The sequence below is a fragment of the Zonotrichia albicollis genome, chromosome 5, assembly GCF_047830755.1.
Source record: "Zonotrichia albicollis isolate bZonAlb1 chromosome 5, bZonAlb1.hap1, whole genome shotgun sequence".
NCBI classification, from domain to species: domain Eukaryota; kingdom Metazoa; phylum Chordata; class Aves; order Passeriformes; family Passerellidae; genus Zonotrichia; species Zonotrichia albicollis.
This window is the reverse complement of record NC_133823.1, coordinates 69,355,569-69,376,779: the sequence shown is the minus strand read 5'-3', so window position 1 is coordinate 69,376,779 and position 21,211 is coordinate 69,355,569. Positions and strand designations below refer to the sequence as shown.

Genomic DNA, 21,211 nt, shown 5'->3' with positions numbered 1-21,211 from the left:
GTTGGGAGAAATAACTATTGAGCCTTAAGGAAATCTGTAAGAAGTTAGACAGAGTATGAGGAAATATTCTGAAATATGTGCAGATGGCGTGACAGAGAAACAGAACCAAGTCTCAGAATGCTGGAGAAGAAAACACACTCTTCTGAAACTATCAGCTATCAAGTTACTGGCTCTTAGAAAGCAGCTGCTTCTCAGCAGAGTTGGATTCCTTGTCAGGAATCAAAACTGGACTGGTGAGGAGAGGGTGAGGGATGAGGTACTGCCAGAAAAGAAAGAGGTGGTGCAGGACAGGAGAGCAGTACCAGGGAAGAGGAGGAGAAAAAAGGCTGATAGCAGCCCAAATAGGAGAGGGGAAAATCAATGGGAAATGTTGGGAGAGGGAGTGAGGTGGAAGATGGCAAGCAGTGACAAATGTAGCTGTAAGAGCTGATGATGGCACTTCTCTCTGAGCCAGTCTGACAGGCAGTGGGTGTTTTAAAGCATCATTATTTCTTGCTGGCACTCCTCTCCTGAAGTTTGTGTACACACATGCACAACGGCAAAAATGATCTGTCTTTAAATGTATAAATTATCGGCTTGGGCTTCTCAAAATTCATTGCAATTGAGAAAAGAAAAATGGGTTTTGTTGCATCAGTCCTCAGGCTAAATTGCCACTGATTTTAACAAGCAGGATTTGGTGTGATGTGTTATGTTCAGAACTTCCCATGTTGCAGTATTTCAAGGCAGATAAACAGTCTTGAGTAAAAACATGTGAAAGGGGAAACTAAGAGCATGCCAACTTAGTCCAAATGTATCTTTAGTCAGCTTGATAAAAAATAAGGTCTCATCCAAGAACATCAATGAATTTCTTCTCCTTGGAACTAGCATTTTTATGCTCACTCAAGAGATAAGTTTTTCTCACATCTCCTCCTTTCATACTTAGGATAATGTGTTCATACAAAATAAAAAATCACTTTCATCACTGCTGAGACAACTAACAAACATAATATTTTTAAGTTAGGGCTTAAAGTAGGTCTATACGGCAAATTTTGAAACATGCTTCCACGTGAAGTTTGGATAATATGTTGTTTGTATGTCAGGAAATACTCATTTATTCTAAAACTCCTGGATATAAAGTTTTTTGGGAAATAAGGGACAGTAAACTCTTTTTTTTTTTTTTTTTTTTTTTTTTTTTTTTTTTTTTTTTTTTTTTGCAAAATCAGCTTGGTCATGTAAGCTTTAAAGGTTTTGTTTAGGAGAGGATGATGTGTTTGTGTTCTGATCTTTTTTCTTAAGGCATAGCACAGTAAGGGTGTAAGTAATTTTTTGGCTACTTGGTAGTTGTGTCATTTGTTAAATACCGCAACAAAACTCTTATTTTCTGATTTTATAGTTAAAAAAAGGAAAGTTAACATATTGAAAATGAAAGAATTGCTACCATTACAATTTACCAGACTTTTGCAGTCCAGTGTAAATTTAAATGGATTTCCCTGTGCAAATGTGTCAGTGCACTCAAAATGCTCAAGAAAGAGCCTTCAGGATATGTACTTAGGAAACTGCTGGCATTTTGAAAGAAGTCAAATACTGTGTGTGTTTCAAAGGCACAGTAATGGGTTTTAGTGCTCAGACAAAGCCAGGGCAGTAAGTCTATTTTTCCCTTCTCAAAACCATAAGAATTAAGTATGAAAACACAGCAAACCACATGCTTACTCACATGGTTCATAGACCATGTAATAGCTGGCTTTGTCCTTTGTAATAGCTGGTTATGTAATGCTGAATGTATCATTGGTTTTCTTGAAACAGCAGGAATTTTGTTTGCTTACATCTTCCCCAGTAAAGCTGAGGCTGAGAAAACCTAACCTCTTAAAGGGCTCCAACTCCATCTGTTTCATCTGCTACTGCAAAGTAATTGCAAGTACAGCCTCATTCTCACTGTAATTAATTACCTTAATAGGTTAAACTGACATTTGAGACCTCGGTGTTTGAGGCTGAAGGGACTTGTGAGCAAAGGAACAAACAGACACAGTCAAGCATGAACAACCTGGCTCGGCTGCTGTGGGGAGAGGACACTGTGGAGCCTCAGCAGGATGTGCCTCACATTGTCATGTTCCTCACACTGAAACTGGACTCTGGGACAGCCAAGGATGAGGTATGTGCCTGACTCTGGGACAGCCAAGGATGAGGTATGTGCCTGACTCAGTCACCCTCAGCTCACTGACCACAGCAGCTCCTAGGACATTTGATGTGAAAGAATAAATCAAAAATCCTCCTAATGGTTTGGAGTTGGGAGTTATCCATAAAATAGCCATTTTGATAGAAATAAGGTGTGAAATTTCAGCATAGCTGCTGACAAACTCCTGGCTGGCCTTGAAGTCAGGTGAGGAGCAGCCAGGTGGTGACGCCACAGCCAAGGTGCATTCCCCAGTGCCAGGCTGGCTCTGGGATGCTGACCTGGAGGTTTTTAACACCAGGATCTGCCTGGTGGTCAAAAAATATCCCCCTGCAGGAGCTATTGGCGGTCCTCATCCATAATCTGTCTGGCCTCTCCTGTTTTGAAATGCTAATGTGCCTTTTCTTAGAGGGCTCTGGCATGTCTGCTGGTAGCAGTCAGCTGCTGATTCTTGCTTGGGCAGCTTTTAGAGCCACTGAGGTACTTTTTATTTATCCTGTAAAGCTTCCTTTCACTCTCTCCTTATTGTGTTCCTCGGGAAAATGTTGCCAGTGTGCATGTAAGTTTGTGTAGTTGTTCAGGGTGTAGCCATAGCTACAAATAATTCCTCTCCAGGCAGGGACGCAGAGCTGGGCTTGGCCTCTTGCCCAGCCTGGGAATGACAAGGGGACAAAGTGGACTTCTTAGGAGCAGACATTGGGGAAAAAACTCTTCTGCTTTTGTGTGAATTCTCAAATTTAGCATAGTGTCTCAGTGACTCTGTATAATCTGTGCTGAGGAGACAGCAAACAAAGCACAGGTTTTTCCAGTGCCCAGGGACTAAGATGGCAAGACAGTGATGGAGTGGGGAGCAGAAAGAAATCATTTTGCTTTCTCTACCTTGGAATTTATCCTTAGATTGAGATACCCTTACTTTTTTTAATAGTATTTTTCAGCTGATACAAATCTACATTCTCTTGGTGGTGGGTAATAAAGTGTTACAGTTATAAAAATAGGATTTAATTTTATTTTCTAGAGACAGGGCTGAGAAGGAGAACCCTAGAAAATTACATGGTACCATAATATGTACTAGTCCAATACCAGTGTTTTCTTGACCACATAAACTTTATGAAATATTTTAAAAAATAATTTCGAGGCCTCTGACTCCTCTCTTCCACATGTAAAAGCCTGATTGCAATTCTGCACTTGACAGTAAACTGAGTGCTGGTTTCTTGCCCCATTGTTCCTTTACATTCTCCCAAGGAGTGGATTAATCCTGAACACTGAGCAGAGGTAAAAGAGGGATTGTGATGCCCCTGTTGTCCCTTCACAACATGAAATAATTGTTTCCTGAGAAGTCTTGGCAATCATGCAGCCCCAAATATGCTGAGAGATGCTTTGCTGATATAATGAAGCTCTTTATAACATTTCCTTGCAAAAGAATGCCGCCTTCTTTAAGGCATGTCTTTAATTTCATTTTCTGTACTTCAGGCAGCTTCTATCCTGTAGATGTACTGTCCCAGATTTAGTTTAAACTGTACTTTAAATGAAGTTATGGTACACCAAAGCCATCCTGCCCAATAGAAATAGAATGATCCTTTAGGAAGCTGCTTTGCCCATACCCAGGGGAGGCACAGTATGCAGATCACATCTGTGTCAACTGTGGCAACTGCAGCTTGTAAATAAGTGTTCCACTTGGGAGCTTTTGGCACCTAAAATAGAATTAATGAGCTTTAAGGCTTGTAAGCTCTGTCTGCTCAGCTCTACAGGGAAGTATTTGGAATCATTTGGGATGTGTGTCCCTATGGTAACAGTTTCTCAGTGAGTAAAGTCAATTCTGCCTTTTTATATTTTAATTTAAGGTGGGTATTGCAATTACACATTATTTGTAGCAGTGTGCAACACTCACAGCTTTGTCTATGACCTGATTTTGGCAATAGCATGTCTTAAAAGGAATAATGTTCATTTTCCTTCTGCTGTTACTGGAAGATTCTGTCCAGGTTTGGGCTGGGTTGAGGGAGGATTTACACTTGAAGAAGTGAGCTGCTTGTGTTTATTAATCCCATTGTCATTGGCCTGTGACCTTTGGGCTTGCTTTGGAGAGAGCTGATGTGGTGGCATGTGCTGGCCCTTGCTAAATCACTGTATCCATACATGATAACATTCTGCCTGTTGGTTACACTTGGCTTTTCTTTCCCTGGGAATGTGTTCAGGTCATTCTCAAACAAATTTTGTCTAAAAGCCCCAGTTCATAGTGGGTGGGGGGGAGAAAAAGTCTCTCTCTAGCCCTTTGCATGCTGCAATTAGAAAACAGCAGGGTTTCTCCAGCTGAGGGATTGATTGCAGAAAAAAGGTCCTTGTCACTAATGACTATTTCTAAATAGAGTTAATTAAATTGGATATAAATGAAGAGTTTGTCAGGTCCTTCTATAATGAAATTCTGCGTTCTTTTAGTCTTGATGAAGGAAAAATTTTTAATGGGTGTTGGCACTGGCTGAATGTGATCAGTGACATAAACAGGGAAATTAATCATGCCTGTGTTTCATTTGTTTGTGGAGAAAGATAATTTACTATAATCTTTGCAGTGGAGAAGATGCAAAAAAAAATAATGGCCCATCGTGATTTGGCAGACAGCAATAAATGAGGGGCAATCATGTTTGCTTATTACTATACTGTTATAGTTGCTGAAATAATAAAGTTCTTCAAAGTGCTTGAATAAAAGAAGGATTCTTTTTAATGGTTAGAAAGAGAAAAATATCTCACAAATACTTGTTTATAGAGCTTTAGTTTCAAATGACTTGTGTAAGTGTATCTGGTCAGACGTTTCATGAGAAATCTTAGTGGTGTATTTTAAAATTTCAGCACCCTCACTCACAATTAAGAATTTTTTCCCCTCTCTTGGCATTAGATGTTTTAACAGTGTACTTAAAGCTTTAAGTTGCAGTGGCCATGCTGCTTGTCATTTTACGTTTCTCCATGTAATAATTAATCTAAATAAGTCATGCTTTTCTATAAAATACAGATTTTCAAACTATAGAAAAACTGTAGGAACATTCAAATGCCTTTTATAACTTTCCAGTATGCCCATGCAGCGCAATGCTGGTGCCAATGTCTTATAAAAGGATATGATAAAAGATTTCACGTTAAAAAAAAAATACTGTTGCCACAAAAAAAATCATTATCTTGTGTTCTGTGGGGATTTTTGGAGGTATTTTTGTTTTGGTTTACTTAACTAACAGCTAACTTTCTTCACAGCAAGAAATTATTTATCAGTACCCCATATCTGAAGCATCCCAAAAACTGAAAAGTGTGAGAGGGATATTTCTCACACTGTCTGACATACTGGAAAGTGTTACTGGTACCGAGATTATCAGGTAAAAGTGCATGAAACGTAATTACTGTTTTTATTCTTTTATACATACATGTACAGCAAACAGGGCTCATGCATCAAGTTCTAGACAAACCAGAGCAACTCAACCTGTTTAGGCAGTAACTCTTTAACTACAACAGTTGGAGTGCTCAGCCTGGATGTAAATGGATTTGGGGGAGTTTTGTTGTAGTGGGTAGCAGTAACTCGGATTTTTAGTTCAGTTAAATGATTTTCAACTCCTTTATAACTTTACAGTGTTAACAGAAACACTTCTGGTTTCATTTTTCTAGCTCCTCCCTGTTCTTGTGTGAAAAACTTGTTCAAGTTGTTTACTGGAAAGAATCTGACAAGTTGCTGGTAATTGGCCTTCCTGAAGAAAAGTGAGTTTCAAAGGAAAGGTTTTGTTTTCCTTTAAATTGTGTGTCCTCAACTTTATTGTGTGTACTCGTCTAACAAAAAAGGCAAGAAAGGGCTTAAAATGTTCTTTTTTTACTATAAGTAGTTTTTATGCCTGTGATTTCACTATTTTCATTGACTTAATCCTCGTCTTTCATATATCCATTGCTATAATTTCTTTTTCATTTCCTCTGAAGAGAATAAGATCCCAGAAATACCTGTAAGTTAGAAAACAGTAATACCCTAGGATTTGGTAAACTCAAGTTCTTTGCAGAGACTGCTGAATAACAATAATAATATTACATATTTACACATTCTAGGAGACTTATTCATCATAAAGATGTTTTAATTTTTATTTGTCAGTGTGCCACTTTATCAGCTGAGGAACATGATTCAGAATGTTGTCAGGACCTTGACATTCATGTACAGTTCTTTGGACAGGTGAGTTCTGTCAGAAGTATTTTCTTTTCAGTCACTCATTTTTCATTGGTGCTCACCGAAAAAGACAAATATTAGGATTAATTTTAATGTTTCCAGGGAATATCTTGGCATGTTCCTTTACACCTGTATAAAAACAGGAATTCTATTGGTCTTGCCTTTTGGTTTCAGCCTTAACATTAGTAAGATACTGTTTCAGCAGGCTTTGTCACTTGAGAAAGTTTTGCCCTTGGTCAGGTTAAATCATTCCCATAATCTAAGTCACCGTGGATGTCAGCAGCACTCTGCAAATGTTACCCTGTGTCTATGACAGATACATGTGTATCAGTGTTACATTTTTAACATAGAAAATATTCTGGACTTGGCCAGAGTGAGTGTCTGGAGCACCAAACTCCATTTGGCAGAGTGAGTGTCTTTCTCTGCATTTGGAAATCGCTCAGGAGACTTTAGTGACTGTTACCTAAATAAAATTGCCCAGGTGGATTACTCATATTCTTGCGTTTAATTCAGGCTTCATGTATGCCATAGTGAATGAAAAAGAGCAAATCTCAGTTTCCAAAAGGAGGATGTTGATGTTTCACTCACCTGAAGCTGCTCTCTGGTGGTGCTTGCAGGGGTCCCAGGACAGGGAAGAGATGACAATCTTGACTCCATGTTTCTGAAGGCTGATTTATTGTTTTATTATATAAATTATATTAAAAGAAAATGATATATTAAAACTATACTAAAAGAATAAAAGGATTTCATCAGAAGGCTAGCAAAGAAAAGAATGGAATGATAATAAAATCTTGTGACTGACAAGAGTCTGAGGCAGCTGGACTGTGATTGGCCATTAATTACAAACAACCACATGAAACCAATCACAGATGAACCTGTTGCATTCCACAGCAGCAGATAATCAATGTTTACATTTTGTTCCTGAGGCCTCTCAGCTTCTCAGGAGAGAAATCCTAGCAAAAGGATTTTTCATAAAACATGTCAGTGACACTGCTCTATGGTAACACCATACTGGGTTTAATCTGTTCTTTGTAGGTACTGCCTGGATATCAGCCTAGTGGGTTTTTTTTCATGTTAAAAAACAAATCCAAATGTAGCATGATGCTGCAAAAAGGGTTTTGTGTCACTGAGGGTTATATAAACAAGCTGCACATTTGTCAGAGTTATTCTAACTTGCAGTTCATGTTTGTCCAGTGCTTTTTGCCAGGTGGAAAACATTTCTCGCCTGGATCACTTTTTCAGCCTGTTCTTCCAGCGTGCCCTCCGTCCTGCGGGGTTGCAGGCTGGCAGCAGTGCCCAGCTGCAGGATCCCTGCAGTGCCCTGCTCCCGGGCGTTCTCCCCGCGCTGCGCTGGCTGACGCTGCCCCAGCAAGTCAAGGTCAGTCCTTCTCACGTCTCTCCAGCTTTTCCTGGCCATGACAGGCCACAGAGTCAGTGCTCTTCCTCTCTGATTTACCTAAGTGCTTTGCCCATGCCAGATGGTCCATTTGCCGGTAAAATTCAAGTTTAGAGCTACACCACCATTCCCACAGGATTGCTGTTGAGAGTGTGACGAAGTGAAGGGAGATGACCCATCTTAATTGATCAGCATCGAACTCCGATTTATTGATTCAATCAGTCACTTTTTATAACCATGTTAATTAAGTTCATACATATTGCAAAACCCGAGCTCATCATTGATTACAGATTAAACACTAACCCCTCTTTTTGTTTTCAATACCTGTGGTTTGTTATTGAAACCAAGATTTGTGTTCTCACCCTGATATGAAAGGTTCTCAAAGCCTCCATGTTTGTCACTTTTGCTTTCCCATACCTTATCCAAGGACAAGATATTTACTTGTTATTAAAAACAACCTGAGAACTTCTGCTGTTTACATAAACGTGCCTGAGAATCTTGTTGTTTACAGAAACAGGCTTTGAGAATTTGCTCCTCACAGCTGCCTTTTACTTTTCCATCAGCTGTATATTTTCATGGCCTTTTTTCCTTCAAGTCATGTCTGAGCAAAATTCTCCAACAGAGTCTAGTTCAGTGATGTGTCTAGGAAAAGCAGAGAAAGCAGGCCCTGGTATGTAGCTCGGTGTTTGATTTTAACCATTCAAGTATTTTGGTAGGAAGGAAATATTATTCTAGAAGCCCATTTATGTCACTATAGGACACAAAAGAATGTGATGTGGACACTGCTCTTTGCAAGGAAAAAGGAATTTTTTAATTTCTGACTCCAACAATTATTTTTAAAAGTGCCAGTGGATTGGAGGGTGACAGTGCCACCCAATGACACTGGACAAACCAACAGTCCATCAAGTTTCTCCTCTTCCATAAAAGAATGCAAAACAATAAATTACTTACATCAAGTGTGTGAGTAAGTTTGTTACAAGAATCTAAAATCAGAAGGCTTAGAAAATGTTAAAAAATCAAGGTGACACATGTACTTTTCATAAATTAGGGGAGTTATAAATGGCTGTTACAGAATCAAAATAAATACCTACATGTGGTTTGTTGATGCTAGACAGGTACAGTTGTTCTGCACCATTTCACTGTGCCATGTTACCTCCATGTTAGAAACTGAGTTGTGCTTTAAGCAGTAGTAAGACAAAAGGTAGATCAAAGTAACTAACTTTAATTTTAATTTTAACTTAGTTATATGAATTATAATAATGTATTTAATAATTAAATTATTATATAATTTTGTTATGTAATAATTATATAGATTATTATAATTATTTAATTATAACATTAATAACATTTTAGCTGCCAGTTGTAAACCTCACTTTCATTACTTTATTATCTGTGACTCCAGACACTTAAAAATATGTTAGCCTGTGCCATTGTTCCTAAACAGATTTCTCTTTGCTAATGTGGCTTTCTCCCTTTTCTCCTTTAAAGGAGAATTATCTTCTCCTTTATCTTTAGTCACAGACTGATCATTATTTAGTTCTTTCCACCTTACACTGCAGGGTTTTTAGTGCTTTTTTACAATCTGTTGATCAGGAGTCTTTCCATGCTTTTTTCTTACTTCTCAAGTTTCTGTAGAGAGGCTCTGTTGTGCCTTGCTCTCCAGTTCAGCTTGCAGGCTGCTTTTTTCTAATAAAACAATATGTTTTAAAAGTACTTAGGAAACATCATCATTGATACTTAAAATACAGGCATCACTTTCCAGAGTTCTTTGAGATCATTCCCATTTGCCAGCAAAGTTTTGTTGTTGCAGAAGATGACATTTCCAGTCAGTTTTGGTGAAGAGCTCCTCTGTTCTGTAAGGAATACAAAACTAAAAATGTCAGGTCTTCAGGCAGAAAGCCATTTAAATTTTGACTGGGGAAAAGCTGAGAGGATGATTAGTTGTTGAGTGCCAACAGGCTTGCTGACATTTCTCTGTTTGAAAACTGGCTGTATTTCAATTGGAGGCAGCCTGCTAACACAGCTCAACAAGTTTGCAACCATGTGATTTAGGTTCTTTTCATTAGGTAGCACATTTATGTCATGAGTTTCAGTGCCTTGGACCAAGAAAAGTACTCATAGTTCAACTTGATTTAACCAACAGCTCTTGCAGTTCCAGAACTAAGGAAGCTTAAAGTAGTTCCAATGGAACAAAAATCATGTGTGAGAAAGTTTTGGTGACTTAATAGAGACAAGAAACTTAAATCCATTGGATAAAAATTTTTCTGGAAACTCAGTTGGATGCAGTAGTGTGCCAGGTTTGTCTCTAGCCCTCACGTTTTAAAGCACACTGAAAGTAAGAGTAACATGTCCTTTGTACCAATACTGGGCTGAGCAGGCACATAAACATTGAAATGGGACGGTTCAAAGTGCAGGGAAATAGCCAGAAATTAGGAAGGATTTGTCTTAATTCTGGTATCCCCAGGTGTTCTTGGTATTTGATGTTACTAATAAAAAACAGGTGCAAGTTGTTATCCAATCACTTTAAATCCCAATCTGAGATGAGCAAGACAGGGTGAGATGTGCTATTACTGGAAATTCATGTGTTAGAAATGTTTATTAAAAAAGCTTTTTTTTTTTTTTTACTATTTCAGATGGAAATTGACACAGCACTGAGTGATCTGGAAGCAGCTGATTTTGCAGAGCTGGTAAATATTTTGGTTTTGTTTGCTTTGTGCAGTATCTCCTTGCCTTGGTGTCACATTCAGTGGTTTAAACAAAGACTATTTTCAAAATCCATCAACTCCTTTTAATGAAGTGGGAGTAAAAGCAGTTTATCCTGAATTTCTCTCCATGCTTAATATTATAACATATTATAATCCTATAGGATTGGTCACTAAAATCCATGATTTTATATATTTTAAATCCATGGGATGTCTACAAAAATCACAGAGGTGATTCTTGTTACATTTCTTCTTTGTGTGAATAACTGTCTCCTTCCCAAGCAATTGTGAACCAACTTGGAAACATCTATCAATCAGAATTTAATTGTCCAGTTTACAGAAGGCAAAATTACAATTTCTGCTTAGTTTTAATAATGTTACAGAAGGTAATAATAATATAATTTACTTCAGTAACTCTTAGCTGTGCAAGGTGTAAATAGACATTTCAGCTTTTATTTGTAATGAAATAGTTGTCTTGAGATCCAAATTACTCTGAAGTTACTCTAAAATTCTATTCAAAAGAATCCCTGCACTGAACAAGCTGGATGATCACTTACAGAAATCAGTGTTTGAGTCACAGTTTATTGCACAGATAAATTGCACAGAAATTGATTCCACCTACTTACCTTAAAATGCAGTCCATCTATCTAAAAACAGTGCTGCTAATGGGAGAGTACTGGGCAATGCAAGATGAATGAATGGGAATATTTTGAGTAAAATATTTTTTACTCAAATAAATAATAAATAAGTATTTGACTCAAATAAATAAATTATTTTTACTCAAAGCATTTTTCCATTGCTTTGGAAAAAAATGCTTTGACTTGTAAATTTTACTCTAGGAGGGCCCCTGGTGTCAGTAGTTATGCTGAAGTTACTTTGCTGTTAACTGTGAGAATGAACATATTCTAACAAAAATAGTTTATGAACACATAACAGTTAAATAGAAACTAGTTATTTTAAGCTGAAATTTTTAGAGAAAATGGAAATGACACAAAATTCAATCATGGAGTCTAAAAATTTGGTATTTCCCCGAAATGCTCAGTATTAAGTGCTGTACTAGTAATAAGAGGTGGTCAAATATGAAAGTATTAAAATATTAATTACAGTTGGCCAGAATTAGTTCACTTGCATTTGGTAAATAGAATTAAAATGCAGAATTAAAAACCGCACAATGCTTTTTCCCCCCAACAGTCTGAAGATTATTATGACATGAGAAGATTATATGTGATCCTGGGCTCTTGTCTCTTTTACAAGGTAATATTAATGATTAAGACCTAAAGGTTAGGAAAATGCATCTAGAAATCTGATTTAATGTTTCAGAATCTCACAAATCTGAGGTGAATATATAACTGATTTAAGCATGTATTTTTAGTGACAGACTTAAAGCTTAAACACCATAACAGAAAAAATCAGTGTCAGGAAATGCTATGTACCGTATGAACAGCAAAAACAAAAATATTTCTTTAAAATTGGAATTTCTTGGTGTTGTCCAAGGATTGGAAAGAGGGAGTAGTAAGAAAGTAGTAAGAGTCTGTTCAACTGAGATTGTAGGGATTGTAGGATATTTTAATGGGAACTCTTGTGCAATCCTATGTTTTAATAGCAGGTGCTCTCTCTTGAATCTGTCTTTAAATCCAAGACTTGAGAAATTGTATTGACAGTTTTTTTCACTTTGGCCTCATTCACAGCCTTATTTCTCTTTGGTAAATGGAGACAGTGTAATCAACAGTACAAAGAGGAAGGTAACAGCCTTTGCTCTAAGAAAACCTGCTTTTTAAGAATTTTATCAGGCAATTGTGTTTTGTGCTAGGAGCGTTATAAGAGAAGTGGAACTGCACAGTATCTACCATGAGAGCACTTCAGCTGTTAAGTCCTTAGTGCTGGAACCACTGTAATATGGATTTTCTTTGGAAATTTTATTAATTCCAAGTCTTTTTTCATTTATAAAATTTAATAATTTTATTGGTGAGATTGATTAGAGAAAAAAATGAGAACTTGAGCACCTTAACACTGTAGCTGTTTTGCAAGCTGGGAAAGCCCAGCTCACCTTTGATAACTCGCAGATGTGCTGATCGTTGATTTGCTTATATTTAGTGTTTTGATTATTTAGAAAAAGCTCAGTGTTGTACAAATGTACACCAAAAAGTCTGTGGACAGAAACCTTAAGATCTCAGTGCACACGGAGCAGGAGTATCTCTGTATGAAAAGCACTCTGAAGTGCTGCGTGGAGGTGTTGTATCCTCACTGAACACTCTTCTTTCCTGTGTTTAATGAAGGGTTACTTGATTGGCAATCACTTGCCAAAGGAAGACCTTGTTGACGTGGGTTTCTATTGCCAGCACCACTGTCTGTTATCCCTGGCAGCAGAGCAGAGGATTGGGCAGTTGGTGATTTGGCGGGAAGTGTTCCCACAGCATCACCTGCAGCCGGATGAGGAGTCACATTTCACAGGATACAGGGAGCCTGAAGCAAGATACTTCTTACTGATAGTGGGCTTGGTGAGTGGATGCTGCAGCATGCCCGTTCTCTGAGCCTCTCCTTTGCTCTTGTGAGTTGTGTATTCACCAGATCAACACTTCCCATGCATTTCGTTGGGTGTCGCCACATTTCTCTTCACAGACAAAAGCAATCCCAAGAGTATTTCTGGGTTTCACATTCTCTGAACCTCAGAGAAAGAAAAACCAGTTCTTACCTCATTTGCTGTGCCTGTGTTCGTTCACAAGTGAAATGCATTGGTTGTTTACATGAAGAGAATTGGTAATTGGGTTCTGGTGTGAGTGTTTTAATTCACTGACCAGTTGAATCCAGGTTTGTGTGTTTCAGGACTGTCAGCTGACAGTCACGAGATGTTGGAGTTGAGTGCTTGGCAGGTTCAGTTGAGATGTAATGTAATATAGAATAATGTAGTATAATAAACTAATTAATTAGCCTTCTGATAAGATGGAGCCCTCCTCATCATTTCTCCCTGCCACAGGAGTCATCTTGTTCCGATAGTTGGGTAATTTTTTCGAAATACTCAAATTGTAGCTGTTTCATGGGATAGAATTTCCTAGGGAGCATTTTATAAGAAATTCTCATTATTTTTATGCCTTTTGACTTCAGTTGAAAATGTTTCTACCTTCATCATCTTAGCTTTTCAGACAGCTCACATCAGAAATGTCTGGGTTTGGTTTTCTACTGTGGACTTTGTTTCAAGCAGACAGCTCTTGCAGTTGCATTGCCCGCAGACCAAGGAAGGAATGATGACTCTGACTCCATGTTCTCAGAAGGCTAATTTATTATTTTATGATACTGTGTTATATTAAAGAATACTATACCAAACTAAAGAATACAGAAAGGATACTTACAGAATGCTGAAAAGATAATAATGAAAACTTGTGACTCTTTCCAGAGTGTGGCACTGATTGGCCAATGAGTCGAAATAACTCGCAGCAGAATCCAATGGAACAATCACCTGTGGGTAAACAATCTCCAAACACATTCCACATGAGCAAAACAGAGGAGAAGCAAATGAGATAAGAATTGTTTTCCATTTTCCCTGAGGCTTCTCAGCTTCCCAGGACTAAAATCCTGGGGAAAGGGATTTTTCAGAAAATGTGAATGCCGCAAACAGCTGATGAGTTTGTGAGCAGTCTGTTCTGTTTGCATTTACAGAGACACTTTGTCCTGTGTGTCCTGCTGGAGGCAGGGGGCTGTGCATCCAGAGCTATTGGGAACCCAGGACCAGACTGTATCTATGTAGACCAGGTCAAAGCAACCATTCTCCAGCTGGAAGGAATCGACGCCAGCATCGAGGAAAGGCTGGATGCTCCCTCCATGCCACCTTTAGCCTGTGCTGACTGGTTCCTTCCTGCAGCACGGGACAGGCTGGAGAGCTTGAGCACCTCCCCAGTGCTGAGCAAGCTGCAGAGCTCCTGCAAAGCTGGGAGCACTGCAGGGAGCAGGAGGAGCCTCTTTGGGGACACTGGGCACACCCCACAGGGCAGCGGCGCGGCCGAGCAGGGCAGCGAGGGGCCCGCGGAGGAGGAGAGCACAAATCCACAGCCTCTGATGGAGCAGGTCAGAATTGAACAGCTGCTGGGGGCTTGGGGAGAGGGCAGCCCCTTCAAACCCAAGGTGACTTGTACAAAAGGCACATTATAAAAGAGTAAGTCCCTTGAATTCCCTATAAAATAATTCTGTTGCCTTGGGAAGCGCTGAGTCAGCCTCAGAGCCATCGCACTTTTTTATTTTATTGTTGCTTGTAAATATTTGGGGATTTCACATGACTGAAGTGGGTACAGCTGCATTGAAAAAAGCAGATGTAATTGGAGACTATCTCCAAAATAACCTATCACAACTAATTTCTGTACAGTTAGGTTATTTTGGGGTCACACATCACAACTAATTGCTGTACAATTGTACAACTGTGTCTAAATTTAGTCTAAAATAGGCTATAAAATACACTTATATAAATTGATATAACTGGGCCTTATTCAAAACACAACACTGTCCTCTTCTTTCTGTTGGTTTGGCTGGATTCTGTTCTTTCTTTCCCTGTGTGTTCTCTGTTATTTCATCTATCTTCTTGTTCTTCAGGCTACTAGGAAAAAACACACCCTGCCAAACCCATTTCATTCAGGAAACCTGAAAAAGAACTCTTCAGAGAAAGATACAGAACTTCCTAATGCTATGAGGTAAGAAACTATTTTTTATTTCATTTTATTTCATTTTTTTAGGCCACGCTTAGGTTGTTTTTTTAAATACACACAGATCGCAAAAGTCCCCTCGTGATTTTATCCCAACCAAAGCTTTTCTATGCCAAGATTATCAGAAGTGAATCTGTTAAACTGAGAGCTTAATTAAACATAAAAATTTGAAATAATACAATAAAAGACAGCTGTTTCTGAATAATATGTCAGTATTGTGCACACCTGTCCCACATCTGTGTGACCTTGGAATTTCAAGCAGGAGTTTCTGGACCACACGTGGTTAATTTCTTGCTTCCATGTTATCGCTAGGTAGGTGTACAATGAAAAAAGCTTTTATTTCACTTTCCTTTTTTGGAGACAATTTTTGAGAACACAAATTTATGTGACAACGCCTAACTAGCAGCACAATTTTTAATTTGTTGGTTTTTTAAATTGAGTATTATAGTCAAAAGCAGCAAGATTTCCTTGGTGTGAAGACAGAAACCTTTGAATGCCTGTATCCATTTTGTACCCTCTTGTGATTAGAAAACCAATTCTGCCTTAAGAAACAAAAGCTGCAAATAATTTTAATTATTTTCATTAAATGAGTTCTCCAATATTTTTAAGGTTGACATCTGGTCCTGAGAACACCCTGTTCCACTATCTGTTTTTGGAGACAATGCAAGGAATCTTTATTACTCCAACTCACAAAGAAGTAGCCCAGCTCGGTGGCTCCATCCACCCTCAGTTAATTGAGAATTTCTACCAGTGCTGCCTTTCAATCCGTTCCATTTTCCAGCAGTCCATGAAGAAAGAGGTATGGAAATCTGGATTTCTCTTTGTCCAATCACATTCTCAATTCAGTATTTCTAGGTTCTTTTCACTTCATTATTTCAGTGGTTCACGAGCAGCTGTATTTGCATGTCTGCAGACTCTAAACCAAAGTGGAACAGTGTCAGTTGTATTTTTTAGATCCTAAAGTGACAATTCGAGTGAGTTAAGTGAGAAAAGGGGAAATAACAGTACAGACTGCATGAAGGCAGGTGTGCAAATAGCAGCATGTTTTTTCTTAATGTTTCTTTGATGTTACTGAAGAAGTAATTTTGGAGTCCCAACACAGCTTGGCACTGATTGGCCAATGAGCCAAAATAACCCACACCAGAGACCAAAGAAACAATCACCTGTGGGTAAACAATCTCCAAACTCATCCCACATGAGCACAATACAGGAGAAGCAAATGAGATAATTATTTTCCTTTTTCTCTGAGGCTTTCTCTTTTCCATTTCTGGCTAGACCCATGTGCCTTGTAAATCTAGGAGTTTTTAAGTGTTAAAAATGGTGTTAATTTGGTGGCTTGGTCACACAGCACTGGGCTTTGGCTGAGTAGGACTTGGGCAATGAGCTGTGTTTTTTGGGCATTTCTGTTGGGAGATGCAGAAACCCAAAAGCAAGCAGAGAGAATGAATGAGTATATTTTGGCATCAAATTGCCTTTGGATATAGCTGTTAAATAGACATTTTATAGTTCAAGTCATTAAAACTAGGAATTAGAAATAACTGGACATGTCTCTTCAGCAAAATGTGCTGTAGTCTTTGCAGATTGGCTCTGGCAATTAATGCTGAAATTGGCAGGCTGGATTATGGCACAAGGAGAATGTTAAAGAACAAATAGAAATTTGCCTTTTTTGTAGTACATGATAAAAATCAAAACAGAAATGTACTAATATACTGTGTATTCTTTATCTGCTTAATATTGTTACAGTTTGGGATCCAGAGAGCTGCACCAGTAATGCAAAGTTATTGTAAACTGATCAATAATTAATTTTTCCTCTGTTTTTGAGAACTGACAAGTCACAATTTAACTCCTAAAATGTGTACAGGAGTTTTGAATAAATCTTAAATTTAGCAAAGATAAGCTCAGTGGTCTTAAACCCTAAAATATGATGTTTTGACCATATTTTTTCAGTCTTCAGTCCCTATAGCTTCAATATTGTAGGCAGGTTGAAAACCAATGTGGTTTCTCCATCTTCATGTGGCAGACAGAAATTCCTTGAGTTGTTTTCTAAAAACACCTTTTCTTTGGCCTTTGAAGCAATTGTTTCACTGGCAGATCAAGAGATAAATTGGAAATTTGCAAGGTTTATTCAAAGGCTTTTCTCAAAACACAGCTCTAACAGCTTGAGAAAACACAAAAATGTCTTTATTTTCTATGATTTTATGCCTTCATACTGAGTAAGAGTCAGAAAATGCTCTGAGCAAAGTGCTTCAGCTGCTTATTTACAAAAAGAAATTCCTGCCTGGCTAAGTTTACTTAATAGACTTTTACTATGACAGTTCTTCATTAGGGAGGCACACAGAAAAGAAAGATGAGAGCTTTAGCTGTTGTAGCACACTTTTAAAAAGTGCTGTAGTAACTCAGATGTCTTATTAGAAAAAGAGTGTTTAGCTTGAAAGGAAAAGTCAAAAAAAAAGGAGCATATGTCTAATTCCAACTTGTATAACAACAGAAAAGCCTTTTGATGCCCAAGTAACAAAACTGTGGAGAAAAGAATCATGTAAGCAAGTCAGTTCTATCTCCTAAGCCTGGCTTTTTGACAGCAGAGTCACCCATCAGGGAGTCCTGAACAAATCACATGCTTGTGTTTGCCTCTCTCATTCTCCACTAACATTTCACCAGCTGTTTTACAGAAAAAGAAGGCAGGCAGTGGGATTTCAGATTTCAGTAAGGCAGCTGAAGACCCAGGGCTGGTAAGAGAACACGGACTGCTGTTTGAGTGCTCTCCTGAAAACTGGACTGACCAGAAGAAACCACCACCAACAATGAACTACTGGGTTGTGGGGTAGGTTTAAAGACAAATTTCACCTCCAGTTTTTCATTTGGACTATGCCATTGTGTTCTTGAAAAATAAATTGAACTGTAGCACATCACTTGAGCTGACTTGAGGTAGCTTTAATTTAAGGGCACTGAGAAGTTGCATTGATATGAATTTCCACTTTAACAGCTGCTGAGTCAATGACATAAATAAATAAGGTGACAGTTATAATTACTGTTATATTCTAAAAGAGGCTCTTTCATTGGGAAGAAAAATGTTTCAAGAGAAAGAAGACAAATAATTGTTTCCCAGCATGAATGTACGTAACTGCTGTTTGTGTGGAAAAAATTAAAACATTGAAAAAATGTTTATGCTCTTGTTGGTACCTTTTAAGAAATAATTATAATAAGAGCTCCTCTACTTTAGCTCTTTCCCTAGGAGACCTCATTGGATTAATATGTGGAAATGTAACTACCCAGATGCTACTACATTTAAAAATTAGTAAATATGTGAATCCTGGGGCTTGCTCCCAATGTCCTTGATTGCAGCTTGTAGCCCACAGGCTTGGATTGCTGCAAACAGACCCAGAAGATCCTGAAAACCTGAAGATTTTTTTCCCTACACAGTCTTAAAAAGACTGAGTAGAGAATAATTGATTTTAAAATCCAGTGTATTGAAAGAGGTAAAGGACAGACACCAACATTTGCCAACTGTCCTACACAGCAGCTTGTTTTAACTTCCTGCTGAAACCTTGCAGTACCACCAGAATCTACCATTTGAGGAGGGAAAAAAAAATAACACTTTTGATGATTTTCTTCTTTTTATTCTTTCTTTTTTTTTTTTTCCCAGGAGACTCATTCTCCATCCCAAACCTCAGGAGTGTTACGTGTGTTTCCATGACTCGGTGACAGAAGCTGCTGTGGAGCTGGCCTTCAAGCTGTCCTTTGGCTTAGCTGCATAGCTGAGCTTCCTGCACACTCAGGCATCCTGCAGGGGGGTGTTCATTCTTTAAAATACCCCATGTCAAGGGAAATGAACTCAGTTTGGGTGCCACCCATGGGGCATCTTTGAAATGCTTTAAAAAAATCAAATACTTTGTGGTATGAAGCAGTTAAAACTTCAGTGGTGCTTCTGATGAGCTCATCAATGGAATGCTTATTTTCAGAGAACCAAAGTTCTTATTTTTATATACAGTCACTTTTTTTTTTTTTTTTATCCTGGTCCTAACTTTATTATATGGAAACAACACATCATTTGTATGTTCACTGCTGTTCAGTGTACAATATGCCACATAAAATGGTAAGCTGATCCTCAAAGTACTCTGTGAACATGGAAATTGGTGGTGGAGGAAAAAAATAGTTCTCCAGTAACTTTAAATTTTGCACCTCTGAGAGGCTGGAAAACACTGAATGTTTTCAGTAGCATTGTGTTAATCAAAACAGAGAGAAATCTTTAAGACAATTCCTGGCACTTAGTCTCACAAAACTGATGGTTTACCATTTTTGCTGTCCTGGACACTCAAGGACTATAGTGTGGTTGGTGTTTTACTTGACTCCATGAGTTTTAACTGTAAATATTACTTAAATTTGTTAAAATGCAATTTTGAAGACCTTAAAAAAGAAGGGGAGTGGGCTGGGTGGTTTTAAGATGTGCATGGACTTGGCTGATTTTATATTCATAATTTCATAATAAAAATGTATATTTGTTCAAGAACAGTAAAGCATGATTTTTTCTTTTTTTACTTAATATATTTTGTCTTTTGTGGGTTTTTTTTTGTTCTAATTGTTTTTCATTAGCGCTTCTCATAAAATGCGTAACTAGAATTGCATTTCAAGCAACGGGATCAAAAAGTTTAAGTGTTCAGGAAAGCAAATTTAATTTCATGGGTTCTCATGGCCAAATCTTTAGGTCTTGTTCTCACTAGTAAGGACACAGTTTGGGGTGGTGCTAAAACAGTCAATCAAATGCCTGCAGTGCTCACAGGGTGATTCACAGCTTGTCTTCATCACTCAGCACTTGCTTCAGTTCCAAGCAGCACAAGTCTTGGGCCTGAAGTGCGAGCTGTGATTGAGGACTTTGCTAATCAGCTTTCTCCGGGATTTATGGTTCCTCGCAGATGAGCAGCAGTATTTCAGTCTGAGCCTACAAATCACAGCAGCAGTGGCTGAGCTCTGTTCTCTGTGCATAAATCAAGTGATGGCAGAGTTACACTGCTGCACCTCTCAAAAGTCTGAAATACCTGAGATTTAGCATTAGATTTCCTGGTAGATGGAAGAAGGAATGTGGAGGAAAGCAAGCTTGCTGCAGTGCTTTCAGCTGTTTATCTTAATGTCCAGGAGAAGCCTTTATTTAATTTATTTGATCTAATTCTGAAAGTGCCACCGAGTTTCTGGTACCTGTATCAGCTGTCAGGCATTGCTTTAAGGTGGAATGTGAGCACCCTCTCTGTCAGCCAAAATGCTGCAGGAGAGCAATGTCTGGTTCACTTGTACATTGAGATTTTCTAGTGCTAACACCAAATTCATACACTGTTGGTAAGTTTCAAAATAAATCCAGATTTCCAAAAGGAAGTCCTTGAAAAAGAAAGGACCTGAAAAGGAAGATTTTTGGCCTTTGTTGCAGCTCATACCAAATAGAAGTGATATTCCATAATATGCTTGGTATAGTATAAACTTTGGAAATGTCAAAATCTCTAGTTGAGTTTAAAAATCCATTTCTTTCTCTATAGAATTTCTGGCACTGTTTGGCAAATGTGATGCACCATTTCCCAACAGGCTCTAAAATTTTAAGGACAAATGCAAACATTTTTCTGTCCAAAGGGGATAAAGGAAAACAGGTAAAAACAATCTTTTGCATATTAATTTTAATAAACAAAATAGATCTGGTCAAGAGCTGTGCACTTCTTTCCCTCAGCATGGCTGGTAATTAGTGGTGGTACAAAGAGGTGGGTTTTCCTGTGTATCCTGTTGTTACAGCAATAAAATTTGGGTTTGATCTTAAATGATTGATGATTTTGAGGTGCCTGCAAATGCCCCTCCATTCAGATGGATTCTTGAAAGGCACACAGGCCAACACACCCGTGGAATTAATGACAAGGAATCTTGGTCTTGGAATATGGAGTGTTGATACTGGCATTTGGCAAAGTGTATAAAATTCATTCATATCAGCAGAATGGAAAATAAATTCTTCATCTCTGGTTTGTTTAATGTGAAAATAGATGGAAAATCTGCTTCATTTGTCTCTGTCTTAAGTTATCTCTTTCAGGATTTCTTTGATTAGGTTTTGATAATGTAAACAAAAAT

The 21,211-nt window shown here is 38.2% G+C and overlaps 1 protein-coding gene across 3 annotated transcripts in view; it reads left to right on the top strand.

Annotated features, from left to right (window-relative positions):
- INTU (inturned planar cell polarity protein) overlaps positions 1-19,655 on the top strand; it is a 40,313-nt gene extending 20,658 nt beyond the window's left edge. For 2 of the 3 annotated variants that reach the window (XM_074542015.1, XM_074542016.1), the window contains exons 4-16: positions 1,934-2,128; positions 5,384-5,502; positions 5,789-5,878; positions 6,258-6,335; positions 7,524-7,707; positions 10,359-10,412; positions 11,619-11,681; positions 12,704-12,925; positions 14,082-14,486; positions 15,006-15,103; positions 15,725-15,914; positions 17,785-17,936; positions 18,759-19,655. In XM_074542015.1, the coding sequence (XP_074398116.1) occupies positions 1,934-2,128; positions 5,384-5,502; positions 5,789-5,878; positions 6,258-6,335; positions 7,524-7,707; positions 10,359-10,412; positions 11,619-11,681; positions 12,704-12,925; positions 14,082-14,486; positions 15,006-15,103; positions 15,725-15,914; positions 17,785-17,936; positions 18,759-18,870 (1,962 nt within the window). In that variant the 3' untranslated portion in view covers positions 18,871-19,655. Of the gene's footprint in view, positions 1-1,933; positions 2,129-5,383; positions 5,503-5,788; positions 5,879-6,257; positions 6,336-7,523; positions 7,708-10,358; positions 10,413-11,618; positions 11,682-12,703; positions 12,926-14,081; positions 14,487-15,005; positions 15,104-15,724; positions 15,915-17,773; positions 17,937-18,758 lie in introns of all 3 variants that reach the window. The other variant, XR_012580570.1, reaches the window with a different exon arrangement.
- Positions 19,656-21,211: the final 1,556 nt, after the last annotated feature.